At 57.6% G+C, this 22208-nt stretch overlaps 1 protein-coding gene across 2 annotated transcripts in view; it reads left to right on the forward strand.

The window, feature by feature from the left end:
- TAFA5 (TAFA chemokine like family member 5) overlaps positions 1–22208 on the forward strand; it is a 174378-nt gene that overhangs the window by 142208 nt on the left and 9962 nt on the right. For both annotated transcript variants that reach the window (XM_070453525.1, XM_070453524.1), the window contains exon 3: positions 4891–5018. In XM_070453525.1, coding sequence (XP_070309626.1) covers positions 4891–5018 — 128 coding nt within the window. The remainder of the gene's footprint in view (positions 1–4890; positions 5019–22208) is intronic.

Raw genomic sequence — 22208 nt, forward strand, 5'->3', positions numbered from 1 at the left:
ACAACCTGCCCCCGGGCCGGGCTGCCCGCTTCTCAGCACCTTGGACACCCTGGGGCCCTGCCCTGCTCCCCTCCCAGGCTCCAGGTCCCTCCCTGCCCCAGACGCTGGCCCTCTGTGTCCCAGGAGGTGTGTTCTGTCCTTCATGAGCACCGGGGCTGCAGGGGCGGCTTCCTCCTGGGGAGACAATGGCTGGGGAGGAGGCTCTGGGCCTGGAATTACCTGGGTATTCACAGCAAGGTGGACTCGGAGAGGAGGAGCCAGCCTCCGCCTGCCCCCACATGGCTGCAGGAGGAAAGGGTGACCTTGCAGGCTGACATTCTCACATGCACGCTGTGGACGTGAGTGCGTCTGCAGACTGTGCTCTGCGAGCATGTGAGACACGCCTGTGCAAGTGCTGCCTGTGCAGACGTGTGTGCTCATGTGGAAATGTGTGTGGTGTGTGCACAAGTGCATGTGGGTGTGTGAGTGCGTGTGCATGCAGATGTGTGCTCTGCAAGTGTGTGTAGAAAGTGTTGCACTGCAGATGTGTGTTTCAGACGTGTGCTCACGTGCAAGCATGGGTGTGTGCAAACGTGTGCAAGTGTGTCTGCAAGTGCATGTGGGTGTGCAAGTGTGTGTGCGTGCAGGTGTGTGTGAGTGCAAGTATATGTGCATTGTGTGCAAACATGTGTGCACGTGCAAATGTGTGTGTGTGAGGCAGGAGAGGAGTGTGACCAGGCTGGGTCCCCGGGTGCAGCGCCCGTCACAGGCTCCGGTTGGCAGAGCTGGTCCATCTTGGGCCCCGAGGCCCAGCCTGGATGGACCCACCCTCCCCTGTGCCTCGGACGGGCACTGGGTATGCAGCCATAGGAGACCCACGCCCTGGGCCGGCAGAGGCCGCGGGCCCCCAGTCGTGACACCGGAATGGGCTGTTCTGTGGTGCCCAGCTGTCGTCCACGTCACTCTGCTCGCTGGACCCGCTCCGCCCCAGGGAATGCCCTCCCCAGCTGAGAGCTGCCATGACGTCAAGACCAGAGATGAGGTGGTGACGTGTGGGCATGAAAGGCCCCTTTGTCCCTGGAACACAGTGGCCCAGCCCTGCGCCGCCAACTGCCCCCACAGGAAGTGGGCTGGGGTGGCTGAGCCGAGCTCCCAAGGCCGACAGAAGGCCTTGTGTGGCCGGTACTGGCCAGCCAGCGCCCTCAGCGGGGCTGGCGCCCACACTCCAGGCCACCTCGCTGGGAGGGGACAGGGCGGTGGTCATGGAATCAGTGTGTCTGTTTGTCCTGCAGACACATCCACGTGCCTGCTGCCTGCCAGGCAGGCCCACACGGTGGTCCCGTGTGTGGTGATGATGTGTGTGCTCAAGCATCCGTGTGTGTGAGTGCAGGCTGTGTCGCTTCAGTCGTGTCCGACTCTCTGCAGTCCTGTGGACTGCAGCCCGCCAGGCTCCTCTGTCCATGGGACTCTCCAGACAAGAATCCTGGAGTGGGTTGCATGCCCTTCCCCAGGGGATCTTCCCTGACACAGGGGTTGAACCCATGTCTCTTGCATCTCCTGCCTTGACAGGCGAGTTCTTTACCACTAGCACCAGCTGGGAAGCCCCCACATTCATGTGCGCGTGTGTGCATGTCTGTGTATGTAGCCAGGCATACCTGAGCTGTTTCCCACACATAGGCATGTGCGCGTGCTCCATCTAGGCCCCTGCATCCTTGTGCCTGTTTCCATATGTGCAGGCCTGTGTGTGCGAACGTGTGTCCAGGCTCTGTGCCCCACAAGCTTTCCTCCCTCTCCCTGACCTTCAAATGTCCCGTCATGTCTGTGGGGCTCCCCCATGACCGTGGGGGCTCCGTGGCCCCATCTCCCGAAGGGGATGCAGGCTTGGGGTAGGCAGCCCCCACGTGAGCCTCAGGGAAGATGAGCAGCGCTCGTGGCCTTGACCAAGGGCCTGGAGCTGTGCCCACTGCAGCCTGGGGGGGCCTCCAGGGGACCAGCGGGCGTCCCGGCGCTCGGCTGTGGGGAGGCTGGCTCTGTCTCCCCCAGCATCTGTCCACCGTCTCCAGCACCGTGGTCAGCGGCCGAGCGCGGCTTCTGTCCTCACTCGACTGTGAAGGACGTGTGTTTGGGGCGTGGACTGGCCGAGCCCTGGGCCGGGTACTCCACCTACAGCTTCTCCTGTATCCCCACGGTCGCTGAGCTTCCAGGGGAGGACAGAGCCCATGGTGGGTGGAGCGGGGCACCCCAGGCTCAAGGTCTCGGCTAGCACAGCAGGGCAGACTGAACGCATCCCCTCTCCGTCATCTGGTCCTGCAGACCAGCCAGGGCAGCGTCGACGTCAGAACCAGGCCTCTGACGTTGCCCCCTGGCCTGGGATGGCCGCTTTCTGGATGGCTGTGGCCTCTCCCAGCAGGGCCTGACCCCAGCCTGCTTGCCTCCAGGTCCGCCTGTCCCTCCTGCAGCTGGAGCGCAGGCCTGTTGCCTGAGAAGGCCAAGCTCCTGCTCTGGTCCCTGGGCGCACCAGGGGCTGGGTCCCCGCCCCGCCCCGCCCCGCCCCGCCCCGCCGCACCCCGCCCCGCCCCGCCCGCCCCGCCCCGTGCTGGAGCTCTCTGAGCCAGGCACAGTGGTCTGACAGCGCCTCCCTGGGCGTAGCCCCGGGACACAGAGGGGAGCACAGATTCAGACTTTTCTAGCCACACACGAGCCTCTTCTCACCCAGTCTGTCTTGGTTCATCCCAGAGAAACCCTCCCTTCTTTCTTTAATTCATCTCGATCTTCTCTGTGCTGTGCATGTAGGATTTCAAGGGATTGTCAGGGTGTGTGTTTCAATCTCGTTCCTTCTTCATGGCTTTAAGGTTTGTGCTTGTTGCAATGACAAGGTTTTTGTGTATCTTTTACTGCACTGGGGGCTTCTGCAGGAATGAAGTGCAGACAAGGAGAGGAGGCCCGAGGGGGACGTGCTGGGGGGCGCAGCCGTCTGTCCCCACTGGTCTGGAGGCTCCGAGGGGCAGGAGGTGGTGGGTGGCCTTTGTCGTGCATCTTGGAGCTGTTTCTGGGGGCCCCCACACCCACTGGGGGAGCAGAGCCCATCTCCTCCTCCGCAGGAGCTGCCACTCAGCTGGACTGTTTTTCCGCTCTGACTTCAGCTGGATGAGGGGCTTTTCCGAGCCGTGGAGTCTCCTGGGCCGTCTGTGCTCACGCTCAGGCTGAAGTGACAACTGGAGGCCATGGGGCTTGAGCAGCAGAAATTCCTTTTCTTGCAGCTCCGGAGACGGGAGGCTCTGGTGCAGGTGCCACTGACGGGCTCCTGGCAGGACCCCTTCCTGACTGTGTCTGCCCGGGGGAGGTTGGTCTCACTGAGGTCGCTTCTCTTAAGGGCACCGATGCGGTGGGGGGAGGCCCCACCCTTGTGACCTCATTTAACCTCAGCTGAACGGGATCACTAAAGATCCCGTCTCCAAGCCCAGCTACCCTGGGGTCACTCTGTGACTGTGGCGGGTCACAGTTCCGTCCATAGCTCGGCCCAGAAAGGAGCTGGTCTCAGGATGACTGACCAGTGGCCGTGGACAGTGAGATACTCGGGGTGGGGCCGTGGGGCAGCACAACCCACAGGGCCCTCGGCTGTGCCCGCTGCAGACATCACTAATCGCCCCCAGGATGCTCTCCCCTGCGTTCAGGCAGCTCCTGCTCACCTGTCAGAACTGGCACCAAGGGGTCAGCTGGGATGTCGTCCTTGTCTGTCTTCCAGACCACATCCCAGGGCACCTGCTGTTAAGACTCACCGAGTCCCCCTCCCCTGCAGGAGCCCCGAGGCCCAGGCCCCCACGGGGTGAGGCCCCCCAGGAGCCCTGTCACCTTTGCAAGGACAGTCACAGCCATCAGGGCTGGTGGTATGCCTGGTGGCCTCTGCAAAGAGCAGTGCCAGGACACCTTGAAAGTTCCTAAGACCGTCGAGGCCCAGGAAGGGCAGCATGGGGCCCTGTGGGCTGCACCCTGCCTGCCCGTGTCTGCGGCCACCAAAGCGATTGCCCCCAAAAGGACGAGGGTCACTTGGTCCTAATTCAGAAACGACCCACGGTTCCCAGGTTCCTTTAACGACATGTCCATGAATATGATCTGTGTTCTTTCCATCACATAGCTCCTCCTTCCAGGGTTTCCATCAGTGAGAGGTCCCCAGCCGCCCACCCCCCACCCCCAACCCACAGCCACAGGATGGTGGTGGGTTTCCCAGGAAGAGAGAAACACGATCCCCTTGCACCCGGAAGCGTAGGTTTGGAGTCATCAGGGGCTTGGCGGCCCGGGGGTCTACCTGTTCCCTCCCCATCTGACAATGGCAAGGACTCAAGTCCTGATGTCACCACCCCAGGACGTCCTCCGGGGGCTCACCACCCGGGGCGTCCCCCGGGGCTCACCACCCCGGGCATCCTCTGGGGGGTCCCCTTTGTGGATGAAGCTCTGGGAGCACTGTGGTCACTGTAAGATCTGCCAGATGTCCCCGCCCACCTTCTTCCAGCCTCACCCAGTCCCTGGATACTGGCCTGCAGATGGGCGGCTCCCATGACATCTGGGTCCTGACCGGGAGAGCCCTGCCTGCTGCCTTTCCAGCTCTCACGTGGGTTCCAGACACAGGAGGGAACAATGTTGTCCCCTCCAGGAAGGCGCCTTGGGTGCTCCTTGACACTGTCCCCAAGGCCCTTGGTCCCTGCTGACCGAGTGACCGACGGCAGAGCTGCCCCCAGACAGCAAGTGGGTGACTGGGAGCCAGGGCAGGGGCGGCACCTGGCCAGGCCCCCTGATGGGTCCCAGGGGCTGCCCACCCCGCCTTCCCATCCCTGAGGCCGGGGCTGGGCGCTGGGCAGCGTGGGAACCGCCCCCCACGCCCGGCCGGCGCTGACCTCTGTCCTCTGTCCACAGCGCGGATCATCAGGACGAAGCAGTGGTGTGACATGCTCCCGTGTCTAGAGGGGGAGGGCTGCGACTTGCTGATCAACCGGTCAGGCTGGACGTGCACGCAGCCCGGCGGGCGGATAAAGACCACCACGGTATGTACGCAGCCCCCGGGGGATAAAGACCACCACGGTATGTACGGGGCGTGGGGCTTCGGGGGAGCCGAGCAGGCGGGGCCGGGGTGGACGCCACACCGGCGGCAGCGAGAAGGCGGTCCCTGGCTTCCTGATGCAGGGGGCTGCCAGCTCTGCGGCCACACGGGCCTGTCCCCTGGCTGCTCAGAGCATCGGGCTCACTGGGGGCCCGTCGGCCCGAGAGGGCACACAGAGCACCGCCAGGCCGCTCAGCCCACACAAGCTCGTGGGTGGGGGGGTTGTCTTGTTTGGGGTGATATCCTTCCAGCCCCAGGCTGCAGGAAAGGTTGGAACCCACAGAGGGGCTTCAGACCCCACCTCTGGGCAGACGGCCTTTAAGAGGAAAGAAACGGGGACCATGGGTCTGATGCAGGCACCCCCCGGCCCAAGGCAGGTGTTTAGAGCAGAGGCTCTGAGAGGGCCCGGTCCCTCCTGGACCCCGCTGAGTGGAGTGCTGGGTCCCCTGCTCACCTCCCGTGGGCTGAGAGTCTGAGAATGGCAGAGTGGTCCCGGGGATGTTTTCTCTGAGATTCCTTTTCCAAGCGAACATTCCCCCAGCACAGGCTGGGACGGTGAGGGCCAGGGGAGCTGGGGAGCCTGGATGTGACCCACTGGGACCGCCCTGGGGCTCCACAGGCCCAGCACCCTCAGCACTGGCTCCTCAAGCCAATTGTCACGCCTCATCCGGACTCGTCCTCCTGAGGTTTCCATAGAAAGCTGAGGGCTGGCGTGGGCTCCAGGCTACGACGCCCACCTCGATGCCGGGGAGCATTAGGTCAGCAAGCCGGGGCCTCATGGAAGCACCTGGAAGTTCTCTGCCGGCATCCTCCGGCAGAGAGGCGGGGGCCACGGCCCCTCGGGAGTTAGGTCAGAGGAAAACCCACCCCTCCTGCTCTCTCGGCCTCCAAGTGAGACACAGGGGGTCTCTCTCAGCAGCTCCAGAGACCAGTCTGGGGAGCTGCTCTGCGCGGAGCCGTGGGTCCCTGCCCCATGGCCGGCCCCGAGGTCAGCACTGAGCTTGAGTCGGGCCCCTGGGGCACCTTCCAAGGTCGGGGCTGTAAAGCTGATGCAGGCCCCCCGCTGCCCCATGGATGCCTTGGCAGCCGCTTGTGTTTGTGGGGGTTCGGGCCTGGGGCCCTGCCGGCAGCCTCCCCCTCGCAGGCCAGGGCGGCGGGGGTCTTGAGCAGGGCGGCCCCTCATGAGTGTCGGAGCCGGGCAGCAGCGAGCACCCCCGGGTCTCCGGTTGGAGCCGCACCGGTGAGCTTGTCTGAGCATCACCCCTTCCCTGAAGCTGCCTCGCTGCTCCGGCAGGGAAGGGACTCTGAGCTGGGGCTGCTGCCTCCCCTAGAGTCCTGGAGGCAGGTGACCTTTCCAAGGTCCCCATCTGCGTACTGTGCCCCTTTTGGGACGGAGCCTTGGGGACAAGCAGACTGGCACCCCCGGGTCACCATCCCCAGATCCGTGGGGCCAGGGGTCCATGAGTGGGCGCCCGGGACTGGGCCAGCCCTGGTGCAGGTGATGCTGTGTTGGGGGTTTTGAATGAACACCCGGAGGAGCGGCTGCTCAGGCAGGGCTCCAGAGGCCCTGGGCGCCTCGGCGGGCGTGGGGCTGGGGGCGCTGCCGCAGGCTCAGGCCTGCCCTCGCATGGCGCCGGGCAGCACCTGTGTCGTCACGGTGAATCGGACGCCCCTCTCATCAAGCCCCCACCCCTCCCGGCGCCCTACCGCGGGGTGGGGAGGGGGCAGTTCTGAGGCTGGCCCCTCCCCGCGAGCACAGCCCGAGCCCTTGATTTACTCCTAGACCTCTGCTGAGAAGGTGCGGATGCGCGTTCCTTTCCATCCCCCAGGCCTCCGGGCTCAGAACCATCATCTAGGTTTTACAGCCGTGAAAACTGCAACTGGGAGAGACAGAGATGCCGATGGCCAGGGGTCGGTGGGCCGTGGAGCTGAGGCTTGAATCTGCCGGGTCTGCGGAATTCAAACGCTGCCCTGGCCTTGCGGGGAGCCCTGCGTGTCTCCTGGGGCCCGTGTAGCCCTCCTCCCTGGACGGTGGGGGGGCGCCTGGTGCTAGAGCCGGGGGAGCACCCCGATTCCGCGGCCCAGGCGGAAGGACACGGCAGGCGGAAGCAGCCGGCACGCATGTGGCAGGTCAGGGAGGGGCGCGCACGCGCAGGGACCCTCGACTTCCTGCGGGACGGCCCTTCACTCTGAGGCACGGCCGAGAGGCAGGTGGCAGTGACCTCCCGGCCACGTGCTGGCCCTGAGTGTCACAGCCCCGCCCAGGAAGTGGGCTCCGGGGGCTGGAGCGGCGGGATCCCTAGGGGATCCGTGGGCTCCGTCATCTTCCCAAGAGTCTGCAGAGGTGCCTCCGCCTGCGGAGACCTGTTTTCCAAGCTGTCTTAAATGCTTACCTGAGCTCTTGACCCAAAGTGAAAAGTGAAAGTTGCTCAGTCAGGTCTGACTCTTTGCGACTCCATGGACTATACAGTCCATGGAATTCTCCAGGCCAGAATCCTGGAGTGGATAGCCTATCCCTTGTCCAGCAGATCTTCCCGACCCAGGAATCAAACCGGGGTCTCCTGCATTGCAGGCGGATTCTTTACCGACTGAGTTATAAGAGAAGGCCTGAGCTCTTGACCCAAACACCTTATAATTGGAGCACATAATCCTCTTCTAAGATCGAATTGAAGGCCTCTTACAGCTGGCAAATTAACACTGTGGAGTTTCACATTTTACCATAAATTGGTTTTCCATGGCAGGGACTGGGGGGCGAGGCTCTAGGAGACCTCAGGATTGCTTGGCCACAAGATTGCTAATTCCACCCCAGTGGCCAGGTCCTCAGCCCAGCTCCCTGCAGCCAGGCTGTGTCGACAAGTCGCCAGCCCCCAGTCCCACCTGGCCACGCCCCAGCTTCTTCTCCATGTGGCCGTGGCTGCTCCCTTCTCCGTGTCCCAGCAAACCGTGAGCAAGCCAAGGGCAGACACGAGCCTTGGGGGTCTCACCATCCCCATCCCCCGTTCAGGTCTTTCGTAGATGCTTGTGATCAATTGATGAATTGATTAGCAGAACCCAGGCCCCGGGTGCATGCTGATGCCTGCATTTCCTGGATCACCGCTTTGCAAAGTGCAGGTCATCACCCCATTAGTGGGTCGTGAAATTAATTTAGTGGCTCACGACTAGCATTAAAAGAAGGAGGAAGAAATAGAATAAAACTGCTCGGGTGCATCCACGTCTTGAGGGTGACAGCTGCTGGGTGACACGCACACAGGGCCCCTGGGTGAGGTCACACGGGTACCAGGGCCAGTTGCCATGGAGACCTGGGGACATGGGTCCTGGGGGTACTCGGGGTGGGGGCAGCCTGGCTCCTGTGGCTCTCCTGTGATCCCTGTTCCAGGGGCTCCCTTCACAATCTGTCTCTGCTCTGTGATGCTGGTCCGCATGGGGCAAAGTGAAATTGCTGGCCCTCCCAAGGTCACAAGCAGCATCCTCTCCTTGGCAACCAAACAGCCTCTGACAGCAGCTGACTGGGCAGGCAGAAGGGGCGGGCGGGGCTGGGGCCGGCGGGCGTGAGTGCCCCGCCCTTTCGTGGCTTCCTTGCGGACGTGAGCGGCTGAAGCAGTGCCTGAGAGTTGGTGGCGCTCAGGGCAATGTGACCCGTGCTCCGTCCACCACGTGCGGTGTCTCCGTATTGAAGCTGCGCCTTGGTAGCTGCTCTAAGGAGCGCCTGCTGGACCAGGACAAGCCAGCTGGTTGAATTCGTCTCTCAAATCAGCGATTAAACTCTGCGTTTTAATCCTGTGCTGCGTGGACACCATGCTCGGGGGGTAAGCGGCATTCTTGGCCACGGGGTGGGGGGGTGTGGTCAGAACAGTCTGCTCAGGACCTTGGATTTCATGGAAACTTGTGACACCAAGAGCACTTTCCCAGGAGGCACCCTGGGCGTCCGAATTCTGCCTGAGCCCAGGTGTCCCTGTCCCCGGAGTGCATGGTGGTGAGGTGGTCAGGTGCCCAGGGGGCTCCCCTAGATGCCAGGAGAGGCACCCAGTGGCCTCTGGGTCATCACCCTGCATCCTTCATCTTGTCATGAACCGACCATCCCTGGACCAGGCAGCCACGCTCTCCGCTGGAGCACCCTGCACGCTGACCCCCAGTCATCCCAGCTTGGACCGATCCTGCTGTCATTCATCCACACTGAACATCCAGCCTCCACGGCCCTGGTCCAGGACTGAGGAGCTGGCCCAGTATGGGAGAGGGGGAGCCCTTCCGGTTGTCTGTCCTCACCATCCCAATGACAGCCAGCCTTGTTCAGGCCTCCCCCTTGGGCTCAGTTCAGTTCAGTTGACTGAACTGTCCAACTCTTTATGACCCCATGAACCGCAGCACGCCAGGCCTCCCTATCCATCACCAACTCCTGGAGTTTATCCAAACTCATGTCCATTGACTCGGTGATGCCATCCAACCATCTCATTCTCTGTCGTCCCCTTCTCCTCTTGCCCCCAATCCCTCCCAGCATCAGGGTCTTTTCCGAGTCAACTCTTCACATGAGGTGGCCAAAGTATTGGAGTTTCAGCTTCAACATCAGTCCTTCCAATGAACACCCAGGACTGATCTCCTTTAGGATGGACTGGTTGGATCTCCTTGCAGTCCAAGGGACTCTCAAGAGTCTTCTCCAACCACAGTTCAAAAGCATCAATTCTTTGGCGCTCAGCTTTCTCTATAGTCCAACTCTCGCATCCATACATGACTACTAGAAAAACCATAGCCTTGAATAGATGGACCTTTGTTGGCAAAGTAATGTCTCTGCTTTTTAATATGCTGTCTAGATTGGTCATAACTTTTCTTCCAAGGAGCAAGTGTCTTTTAATTTCATGGCTGCAGTTACCATCTGCAGTGATTTTGGAGCCCCCAAAAATAAAGTCTGACACTGTTTCCACTGTTTGCCCATCTATTTGCCATGAAGTGATGGGACTGGATGCCATGATCTTCGTTTTCTGAATGTTGAGCTTTACTCTCTTTACTGGAGAAGGGAATGGAAAACCACTTCAGCATTCTTGCCTTGAGAACCCTTGGGCTCAGCACCCCCTGAACCCAGGACCTCATGTCTCTTTTTTTCTGAAGCTCAGAGTGTTTGCAAGGGGCCAGTTGGGAGTCCTCGGAAAGCCCAGCGTCAGCCTGGAAACCTCTGCACCCTTGGATTCAAAATGTACCAACCGAGGGCCTCATGTGTGTCTAGTGTGGCTCCCGCTGAGGTTCCCGAAAGGGGCTGGCTGGGGCCTCTCCAGGGCAGCGGTGGCTCAGGCCTCCCATCTGCCAGGGTCTGTGTGCCACCCCCCGTCAGGGCTGGACTCTCAGGACAAGGAGGCTCCGGGTCCCTGAGCCCTGGACCCCGCGCACAGGGGCTCAGGCCCTCAAAGGGCATTCGGGGGCACTTTGCAGCTGCCGACGCCAGGCTCCCCCCACCGTGATAGCAGAAGGCGCGTTTCCCACTTCCATGCGCTGGAATGCCTGGGGGGATAGGGACGTGGGGTGGGGCGCAGTCCCCCAGCTCGGGGCGGGTGGGAGGTGGTACAGTCGCAAAGCCAAACAGGGCAGGCCTGTGATCTCGGGGACCCGGGGGGCTGAGCCCCCGAGGAGCTGCGGGCCGGGCCTGCCCTTGGACCCCCAGCCTCAGGAGCCAGCACGCAGGGCCCCCCGCCTGTGGAGTGGAGGCACCCAACCCGGGGGCTCTGGGCCCCGTGGGAGCCTGGACCCCAAGAGGCTCATGCCCGGATGACTCACAGCTGGGCGCCTCTCGGCCCTGGAAGGCCAGCGCCGAGTGAGGAGGAACGTCCCGAGATGTGAGACCCACCTGCTCCCAGGGACACGGGCAGGGCGTGGGGCCTCTTTCCAGCAAACCCGGGGTCTCAGCTTCCCACCGCTGCTGTGGCCAGCGACCACGCTGGGTGACCCATGGCCGCAGAGACCTTTCCTCACAGCGTGGAGGCCACAGGTTCAAGGTCAACGGTCCTTCCAACCTTGAGGTTTGCCTGCGGCCCCGGGCTGAGGCCACGTCCCTCCATGAAGGCGCCGGCTCCTCCCTGGGCAGCTGAGCTCCCCTCTTTCTCCCGTAGAGACGCCAGCATCACATGTGGGGCCCACCCTCCCTGAGGGGTGATTTCATCCCAAAGTCCTTAACTTGCTCGATCTTAAAGACCCAGTTGCGAAGAAGGTCATATTCTGATGTTCCGGGTGGATGAGAACTTGGTGGGAGGACTCTCTGCCACCAACTAGCCAGCCAAGCCCAGTGCAGAAGCTTGGCTGCTGAGAGCTGGGGCCTAAGGCCCCCTGTGATGCCCGCATCCATTTGTTCAGTTTCAAGTGGCAGGATCCTCACCAGTGGGAGGAGAGAGAGAGGACAGACACACAGAAGCTGAGGGCGGGGGTGAAGGGCTCAGAGGAGAGGGAGCACCCAGGCCGCGGAGAGGAGGCGGCTCAGACACCAGACCCGTGGTGAGCCCGCCAGGCTCGCGGCCAAGGGCGCTCACCCCCCACCACGCCCGTGGCGGCTGCTGTTTATATGAGGCTGCAGCTTCCTGGAAGGACGACTTGCTTCAAGAACTGTGAGACTCGGGTCACATACCTGCACAAATGCACGTGATGTGTATCTGTCTTTGCAGACAGCACCTACCTGTATGAGTGTGTGTGTGTAACAGAATTTGTTAAAACTCTGGCAAATGTGTGGGACATAAAATTGAAGAGATCTCATAAAGCCAGGAGGAGAACTTAAAAAAAAAAAAGTAGGAAGTACGAAAGAAAAAAATGTACATTAGAGGATCGATTCAGGGGGTCTAGAGACTACAAGATCCAAAAATAGAGACAAATGAAGAAGGAATTATCAAAGAAGTGTTTTCTAAAGAAATTCCCAGGACTCAAAGCCTGGGTTTCCTGTGTGCAGGGACTCACCGCCGGCCGGAAATAAGTGAAGAAAGCCCCGTCCTGAGGCGTGTCAGCGTGAAATCTCAGGCCCGTGGAGATGAAAACAGCATCCTGAAAACTCAGAGGGAAAAAAATAGGTCACTTACAAAGATGCAGACATCAGAGTGGATCTGGCTTCTCAGCTGAAGTGCTCGGAGCTGGAAAACAGCGGCCCAGACCTTCCAGAGCGGGGACCCGGTGGATTTCCACGCCAGCCCCGAGTTCATGGGTCAGGGCGAGGCCCGCCAGCCTGGAGTCCATAACTGGGATGGTCCTCCCAGGCTCAGGAGCCGTGGGCCCGCTCCCCACTCTGGGAGCCCTGTCCTCTGGAGGCTGTGGATGAAGTGGTCCACCGGGATGAAGATGAAGGATGAAGGGAACCTGGGACACCATGCACCCCCATCACAGCCCATGGCGGTCAGACAGGCCCCAAGAGGGCTCCTCCAGTGAGGACAGTGTGGGCCACCCTGAAGATGCTTCCAGAAAGTTGTGGGTAGACCCCTCAGGCACAGGAGTCAGGCAGTGGAACACCTTGAAGATTCCCCAGGAAAACCAGAAGGGAAACCATCCCAGGATGCAGCACAGAGACTTCTGGGGTGCCAAGGAGGAGACCCAGGGGCACATGGCAGGTGCAAGGGGTGGGGAGGAGAGATGAGCATCAGGGAGGACGGGTGGCCCCGTCCTGACCCCTCCTGGCTGCACACAGCAGGCCTGGCCGCGCACAGGTAACAAGGACCAAGAGTCACTGAGGCCAGAGGGGGCGTGTGGCAGGTCCTCAGCATCCCTGTGGGGGCAGCGTGGAGGCCCCCGAGCAGGGAAGGTGGCGGCCGTGGTCCTGGAGGGAGCCCAGAGGTCCTGGCAGGTGACATCCAGCCCTGGGTGGCTGACCGCGCGTTGGGTAAAGGATGTGGTTCAGGACCTGGGGGCCCTGCACTGTGCCCTTTGCCCCATCCTCAGCCTCCCCAGGGAGCCATGCCTTCTCGTTCTCCCCAGAGCGCAGCTTGACTGGGCTCTGGGTTCCCGTCTGGTCCACAGGGTGCCCCCAACCTTCCCAGGCTCCCCCCAGGCCCCTGGGCACCCAGGAACTCCCACCGCCTTTCTGATGCGCTGTGGTGTCTGGGGGCGACCTGCTGCTTTGCTGTCTCCTGTGTGAGTCCTTCCCTCCTTCCCTGGGAAGGGGGCTCCTTCCATGGTCAAGGTGGCAGGGCCTTGTCCCCCTGGGCCAGGACTTTGGGGGGCGTTGTGGGCGGTGCATCATTCCCCGGACCGGCATCCTGCAGGCCTCAATCCCGTCACAGCTGAAGGCCCTCTTCCCCCACCATCTGGCCATCCGTCCACTGTCAGCCCAGGTCAGCCCACCCCGGGCCCCGGGAGCAGTGGACTCTGTCCCCTTCACGGAGGAACACACGCTTGGCCTGTCTCACAACCCAGGGCTTCTGGGCCCCAGCCTCCCAGCTGGGGGTGGGTCTCCACGGACGGGACTGTCCCGGCATAGCCAGGGCTCCTGCAGACGTTTGGTGACGTCAGGTTCCTCTCTGCTCCCAAGCGTGCCGGCCCAGCAGTTAGAAGCGTTTGTCGCTGAGCCTTCCCACTTTGTTGTTGCTAAGTTGCTCAGACATGCCTGACTCTCTGCGACCCCATGGACTGCAGCACGCCAGGCCTCCTTGTCCATCACCATCTCTCGGAGTTGGCTCAAACTCACGCCCATGGAGTCAGTAATGCCACCCAACCCTCTCATCCTCTATCACCACCTTCCCACTACTCTTCTGAGAATCAATGAAACAAAACTGATTCTGAGCCGGGAGCAAGGTGATTTGCGGCCTTGCTGAGCAGAGGCCATGGTGAGCTGCTTTGGGGCCGTCTTTCCTGTTTCCTTGAGGAAGAGGTGGGCTCTCCTGAGTCCCCAGGGTCAGCCAGGCGGGTGTCTGCAGAAGCCCCACTAGCCCTGAGCGCCAAGGGCTCTTCCTGGACCTCCCAGGCTGGGGGCTTCTTGTCTGCCGCCCCCTGCCCAGTGCAGCCCCGGGAGGCAGGTTACTCGGGGGGAGGGCCCACCGGCCCCCGGGATGCGTCTGGCAGGCGGGATTCCTCCTGAGGGCCCTGCCGCACCTGGGCCTGCTTCCTGCCTCCTCTGTTTCCAAGAAACACATGCTGGGACCCTCTGACCTGGTCCTGGGTCCAGACGCCTCACTGCCTCCTGGGCGGTGCTGGAGCAGAGAGACGGGGGCGGAGGGGGAGGCTGGGTCCGTGCAGACCCAGCTGCCCAGCAGGGAGGTTGGGCTGCAGCCTTTCTCGTTGTGCACAAGACACCCTCACAAGGGCGAGAGGCCTTTGTGCAGGAGGTCCGGGGTTGGCCCGTCAAAAGGCAAGCAGACGGTGGGTCCCCCGCAGAAGGAACGTGGTACCTGCCCCTCACCGATTCTTCCTTCTGCCAAACAATGAAAAATACCCCGTCGTGACTCCGATCCCTGTCTGCAATCCATTTTGTGTTCTTTCGAATCACTGCTATTCATCACAGCGATAATAGCTGGACATTTTAATGGATTCCGTGTGTAAACACAAACGTAGATGGCGGCCCGGCACCATCGCGTCGTGAGCACTGACATTCTTCATGTCCTCCGCTGAGATGCGCACCGAACCGAAAAGCAGGTCTGACCAAACCCACCGTGTTTCCCGGGCACTCCTGGCCCGTTCCGAAAGAGGGGGAGTTTCCTGCTGGTGACTCTTCACCGTAATCGTGCTGCGAGCATCAGTGTTCTTCAGAAGAGTCGTTGTTCGATTTTAAATACTTCAGTGGTGAGAGTTGAAACGGGAGCAAGCATGTCCAGTGGAAAGAGCCAGTGGGCGCTGGACGGGTCACTGCGTGGGGCTGGGTGCTCCTGACCCCACAGCGCTGACGGGCGGCCTGCCAGAGAGCAGCGGGCCAGGGCGGGCTCAGCCGAGCTCTGCACGCTCAGCCGGCCCTGGGGGTGGCCCTCCCCTCGCACCGCGTGCGCCGCTGGGCCACGTGGTCAGCTCGCAGTATCGCCAGCTCCTCCTCCCCTCCCCCCCCTGCCCTGCCCTCGTCCTCCGCGGGCTGTGTGGGATGCTGGGTCTCAGGGCGTCAGCAGGCGCCCCTCAGGAATCCCAGGAGGGGCCTCTCCAGGGGCTGCAGGGATGATCAGTGCTTGGAACATTGAGGTCAAGTGGCTGCTGACCAAACGGATGAGAATACTTTCTGTAGAACTTGGGGCGGGGGTGGGGGGCAGTGGGCAATAGCCAGGTACCCGAGTCCCACCGCTCAGGCTCATGTAAGGGCGGGGATCTGAGAATTCCAGAGAGTCGCAGATCTCAGTGACCCTTAGGAAAGCCTGGGGGCGTGTGTCCCCACAGAGGAACCTGCAGAGAGCCCTCTCGATGATCGGGACAGCGGTTCTAGAGCGAGCAGGCATGGCTCCCAGCACGCTGCCCGTTTCAGCCAGCCTGCAAGCTCGCCACGGTTGCCCAGGGCTTCCACCTCGCCCTGGCCCTCTTCCCTGACCAGCAGTGCCCCTGAAGTCCTGCAAGCACGCACGTTCTCATCTTGTCCATGTGAGCTTTCGATAAGGACGGATAAAGTTCAGAGTCATCCCCAGCTCCCAGCAGAGCCGCTGGAATTAATACTGTTTGTCGATTCCACGTTTCATGAACTAATTGGGCAGAAATACTGGCAAAGTCATCGAAAACACATTTTTTTCCTGCTGGTTTACAATGTCCTTGTAATCTTACATGTGGCATTTCATTGCCTAATGATTTATTTTTTCATAAAAGACAAAGGTAAGTCTGATCCTTCTTAACTGCTCTGTGAAAAGTCAGATCACATATTCAAGACGGAAGTTAAGTCGGCATGAGCACAACAAAAGTCGTCAGGGTGCTGACCTTCTTCCTAACGCAGCGCAGCTCCAGTTCTGATGCAGCCAGGCCCCTGGCTTCCCCTCTGCCCGCCCTGGCCTGACCCTCGCGCCTGGGGCCTGGTCTCCCCAAACCTCTCCCTGTGGTTGTGTCTTCCTGCCCTGCCCTCCCGCTGCGGCCGGTGTGACCCCCATCCCCGCCCGGTCCCACCTCCCACGTGGCAGGTCTGATGGCCTCTGGGCGCTGCAGTGGGCGTGAAATATGGCATTTGGCACAGACGTTTGTTAAAGATCAGTCTTGAAAAATGAAATAGAAGGATTTGTGTCTCAGTCTAGATCACTTTAAATGTCAGCTCCCCATTGAGCAGATCCACAGGGTGACGTAGGTGCTGGGCTGGTGCCAAGGCTGCCATTGTCGTCCCTGCGGTCCTGTCCCTGGGTCGTCTCTCCCCCCGTCATCCCCTGAACCAGAGCGTGATCTCAGGCTCACCCGGACCCGTGTGGGCTCACACCTCCCGAGCCCCCCGTTCTGTCCAGTCCTGTTCCGCGGCTGTGCCCAGACAGGTCCATCCCCCTGCCCACCGCCTGCAGGCGGGACAGGTGTGATGCACAGCAGCCTTGCAGGAGCCACTTGCCCCTCCATGAGCCTCAGCGTCCCCAGTGTTGGAGGGCAGCGCGCCCCTGTCCGACCGCACAGGTCCTGGGGTGTGGGGAAAGGGAGATAAAGGAGGAGAAGGCCACCCCCAGGTGTGGAGCCTGGGGTCTCTTCCTCACGCTTGGACCTCACCTTGGACCTCGAGACCCAACAAGCAGGCAGAAGTGGAGCCTGCCCACCAGGGGCTGAGATGGGTGGGGGAAGCGTCACTGTGAGTACATGGCTGAGGCAGCAGGACTAGAAGATGCCAGCCTGCAGGTGAGCCCCCTGGAAGGGGCATGGTCAGCCAGAAGAGCCTCTCACCGGGAGCAGGAGAAGCCTGCCCAACACACCAAGGCTGTGATGTCCCCTCAGTCCTTCCTTCTCAAAACTCTGCCATTTAGACAGAAAACCTGACCTCCCAGGTGGGAACAGGCCCCCCCGGGAGCTGCCTTTGGGGTCCAATGAAGATTCGGGGTCTCTGCACATGGCCCCAAACTTCTGCGCCAGCCTGGGGCAGGCAGGGCCTCCCACAGCCCCCAAAGCTCAGAGAATCAGACTTGCTCTTCCCAAGCCTGCTGACACATTCCCAGGTGGAATCAGCCTCTGCCTGTTTAAAAAGGAATCTTAAAAGCATCACATCTAAAATATAAACAGAAGGCTGTAAAAGAACGCCAGCTCTCTGTGGAAGGGAATGCTTTCTGGAGACCTAAAGGCACATTAGCTCTGGAAATAGGCTCTGCAGTAAATGTGAGACTTCTGGGAACCATCTGCTTGTTGGCATCAAACAGATACAAGAGGCTGTGACCTCCGCGGCCCAGGAGCAAAGAGCCTGGAGGAAATGGCAGCCTGGGATGAGATGCAGGCAAGCACCCAGAAGTCTGCAGGACTAAGTGGCGGCTGAACACAAAGGGGCCCAAGACAGCAGAGTGGACTGAGATGTGTCCAGAAGCCGCAGACGACAGAGGTGTCGCTGCGGAGGATCAGCACAGGGTCCTGGACCTATCTTATACCAAGAGACACTTCCTAAGAGATGGAGGAAATTAAGCTGTAGAGAAAGAACTTATGAGGACAGAGGACGGAAATGCAGCCTGTGGAAGTGGACGCCCTTGGGGGAAGCCACATGGCGAGAACAAGACCAGGTGAAGGTGAGAAGAGAGGGTTGTCAAGAACCAGGGAGCCCCCAGTTAGCGGAACCAGAGGAGCCCCCAGTTAAGGCAGAACAAAAGCATCCGGAACTCAACCATCCATGGCAGTATCTGGACTTGGCAGAAAGAAGGGAAACTCTCTAATCTTCCAGGTTGTATTGGAGAAAAAAACAAAAGCAGTAGGAAAAGTCCACAGACCTCCCTCCAAAGGCGTAGACAAGCTGCCTCTGAACCTACGAGACCCAGAACCAGAGGGAAGGAGCACCGTCTCCAGGGTTTTGTCGAAAAGTAGTTTTATCTGTGTTGTTGTTGTTGTTTAGTCGCTAAGTGACGTCTGACTCTCTGCGACCCCACGGACTGCAGCGTGCCGGGCTTCCCCGTCCTTCACTATCTCCCAGAGTCTGCTCAAACTCATGTCCTTTGAGTCGAGTCGGTGATGCCATCCAACCATCTCGTCCTCTGTCGCCCCCCTTTACTTGTGAGTTCAGTTCTATCTCTGTGGTTTTGGACAAAGGAAGTAAACAGGACAGTTTTAAATTTGCAAGAATTTAGAAAGTGTACATTCACATACCTTTCCTAAAAGAGTCAATAAGAGATGCCCTGGAGCCCATCAAAGAAATATGAATGAATGGCTGATGACTGTAAAGGTCATAGGTCAGAAGACCACTTGTGACTGGATGCCAATTAACTACATAGAGCTTAGATATAAATTATTCCTATGACAGTGGTTACACGATTGAACACAAAATTGACAACCTATTATGTAATGTGCTCCATATATTGTGAAGAATATTTTTGTGTAATAATAAACTGATTTGTAACTTCTGATTAATTTAACTAAAGAGGAAAATTCACTGAGTGTTTCTTTGTGGAAAGAAGGAATTTCCATTACTAAGGAAACGGCTTAATCATTAAAAGTGCACTTGATTAACATAAAGGCCACCACTAGTAGAAACAAAAACATGATTTCTTCTAAACCAGTGTGGAAGGAAAAGCAAGTAAGACCGTGTGTAAGGAAAAGAAACTTGAAAGGAGCAGAAAGAGAAACTCTGTGGAACTTGCTGCTCAAGGCAGAAATGCCGCTTCGGTGGTGACAATAAATGTAGACGGGTTAGTCTCTTCTGCTAAAAGACAGAGACTATCTAATCAGGTTTCTTTAAAGAGTCAAATATGTGTTGCCTTCTAAGGGCACTCCTACAAACAGAAGCATAAAAGCAAATAATAAAGATGCTAGGCAAATGAAATGGAAAAGAAATCAGTAGGTCAAAGTGTATTAGTCACTTAGTCGTGTCTGACTCTTCTGACTTCATGGACTGTAGCCTGCCAGGCTCCTCTGTCCATGGAATTCTCCAGGCAAGAACACTGGAGTGGGTAGCCATTCTCTTCTCCAGGAATTTTCCCCATCCAGGGATTGAACCTGCAATCTCCTGCATTGCAGGCAGATTCTTTACTGTCTCAGCCATCTGGGAAGTCCAGGTAAAATGATTAAAGTGGAACAATATGGTGCCATATATTGATACATATGTGCTTATGATTATTGATACAAAATGATTCACTGCAGTTCAAACTGGTGGAACTGTCACAGAAACCTTTGCATACTGATTAAAGTAAGTTTATAGGAAGCAAAATCATGAGACATGCTGGGCTGGATGAAGCACAAGCTGGAATCAAGATTGCCAGGAGAAATATCAATAACCTCAGATATGCAGATGACACCACCCTTATGGCAGAAAGTGAAGAACTAAAGAGCCTCTTGATGAAAGTGAAAGAGGAGAGTGAAAAAGTTGGCTTAAAACTCAACATTCAGAAAACAAAGATCCATGGCATCTGGTCCCATCACTTCATGGCAAATAGATGGGGAAACAGTGGAAACAGTGGCAGACTTTATTTTTTTTGGGCTCCAAAATCACTGCAGATGGTGACTGCAGCCATGAAATAAAAGATGCTTACTCCTTGGAAGAAAAGTTATGACCAATCTAGACAGCATATTAAAAAGCAGAGACATTACTTTGTCAACAAAGGTCCATCTAGTCAAAGCTATGGTTTTTCCAGTGGTCATGTATGGATGTGAGAGTTGGACTATAAAGAAAGCTGAGTGCCAAAGAATTGATGCTTTTGAACTGTGGTGTTGGAGAAGACTCTTGAGAGTCCCTTGGACTGCAAGGAGAGCCAACCAGTCCATCCTAAAGGAAATCAGTTCTGAATGTTCATTGGGAGGACTGATGCTGAAGCTGAAACTCCAATACTTTGGCCACCTGATGTGAAGAGCTGACTCGTTGGAAAAGACCCTGATGCTGGGAAGGATTGAAGGCGGAGGAGAAGGGGACCACAGAGGATGAGATGGTTGGATGGCATCACTGACTCGATGGACATAAGTTTGAGCAGGCTCCAGAGTTGGTGATGGACAGGGAGGCCTGGTGTGCTGCAGTCCATGGGGTCACAAAGAGTCGGACACGACTGAGTGACTGAACTGAACTGAAAAGGAGGAATGTGCCAACCTTCTTTTCCAATCACGATAGCATATGTTTGAAACCATACCCCCCAAAAGAATCATAACCTGAGCAACCAGGGCCTTCCTATAATTTCTTAGTCAAGGATGAAATAAAACCCGAAGCTCCGCCCATGAGTCATGTGCTTGTGAGGTCAGTCTTCCCGCTCAATTCCCTGGCAGAGCAGTCCTGGTCTGCTTAACTCAGAGCACGTGACCTTGCTCTCTGCGTTTCCATTTCTGTATCTATAAAAATGGGCAAAATGCTATTCCCTGATTCCTAGGGCTGCTCTGGAAGTGTGAAAATGTTAGTCGCTCTGTTGTGTCCAATTCTTTTGGAACTCCTGATGTGACTGAAGCCCACCAGGCTTCTCTGTCCATGGGATTCTCCAGGCAAGAACACTGGAGTGGGTGGCCATGCCCTCCTGCAAGGAATCTTCCTGACCCGGGGATCGCACCGGGGTCTCCTGCATTGGCAGGCAGATTCTTTACCATCTGAGCCCCCAGGGAAGCCCCCCCAGGGCTGCTGTAAGGGTTCAGAAAGTTAGAACATGAACGCCATCACGTGGGGCCGGCACTTACCGGACGACACAGGGTACACATCTGAGTTACTGTTAAATCTCATTTAGAATGTGATGAGAACAGCCCAGTGCACCTGTGGGCACAGGGAAAGATGGGCTCGTCAATACACTGTGGCTTAAATAACTTTGTTTTTAACTCAGAACAAAAATGAAGAAGTGAAGCTGTAGAAAAAGCCACCTTCAAAACGAGAGGAGAAAACCTGTAAAGATGAAAAAGAAATATTAATGATTTTTTTTTAAAGACAGGGAATTGATCGTTGCATCTCTGGCAAAACTACAAAAATGCATTTTTACTTCTGTCATGTGTAGGTTTTTTAAAAGTTAGAACATAAGCCTGAAAGGAAGAAAGAAAAATCAGCCTGTAATGGGGCCTCAAATTATTCAGGAGTGTGTGCATAGCTGGACCACTGATCACTACACATGGAAATCTGATTAAATATATCATATTTTGGGGAGCATGGGATTAACAAAGTAACCAAAGGAGTAGGAAATGTTAATGTTTTCCTGGAAAAGTTCCAGATGTTTTAACTGGCATGTTCTTGAAAGCATTCTGCACACAGGTGTCTCTTCCCCCAAATTGGAAAATGCAGTAAATTACCCAGGTCATTTTAGGAGCTGGTAAAACCCTGGTGCCAGAAAGGTCCCCACAGTTAAAGTTTGCAGAGAGTCGTTTTGTTCAGTAAAGAGTCTTGCGTCTGTGATGTGGGCTGGGTTATGTGCCAAGCACTGAGCTCCTTTGGCCAGTGCCCAAGGCCCTCTGGGACTTAGCGTTGTTTTGGGGTACACATGCTTCTCGGGGGATCCCTGCCCCTCGTGTGAGTGGTGACTGGGTGATTTTATGCTGGCACTGACATAAAATAACAGCAGGCTGATTTCTGCAGGCCTTCAAAAGAACCCAGGGCAGTCCACCACACAGCAGATTTATATGAGATGCAAACACTTTAATATTTCAGAATCAGGTAGGACAACAAGATCTGTCAGGAGATCAAATACAACACGTGTTCTAATTCAGAAGATGCGGGAAAAGACAGCAGTCAAACCCTGTATTTATTCCTCAGAAAAAAACATCACAGGAGCGATGCTTGCAGCCCTCTAGGCTAACCTGGAGGAGAAGGTGGGTCCTCCCAGAGCCCCGTGTCCCCCTGGAGCCAGGGCTGACGTTGCACTGCAGGTGGACCCCACCCTGTCCTTACTGGGCCGAGGGCCAGCGGCTGTCGTGAGGCTGGCCTACAGTCCCCCAGGACTGGTTACTTTTTGGAAGTTCTGGCAAATGCACTCATAAAACTATTTGGTATGAGAAAATGCAATCACTATTACCTACAGAAAGTAAACAGGTACTTCCTAAACTCTAGAGGATCACCTGAATGTCTTGAAAATGAATTAAAGAATTTGTTAAATTAGACCAACTAGGAACATAGAAGTTCCTTTACTTGTGTTCAACTGTAAACTTTCATAGACAGGATCAAGCTCTGGTCTAGATC

This window comes from Odocoileus virginianus, chromosome 23 (genome assembly GCF_023699985.2).
Source record: "Odocoileus virginianus isolate 20LAN1187 ecotype Illinois chromosome 23, Ovbor_1.2, whole genome shotgun sequence".
Classification (NCBI taxonomy): Eukaryota; Metazoa; Chordata; class Mammalia; order Artiodactyla; family Cervidae; genus Odocoileus; species Odocoileus virginianus.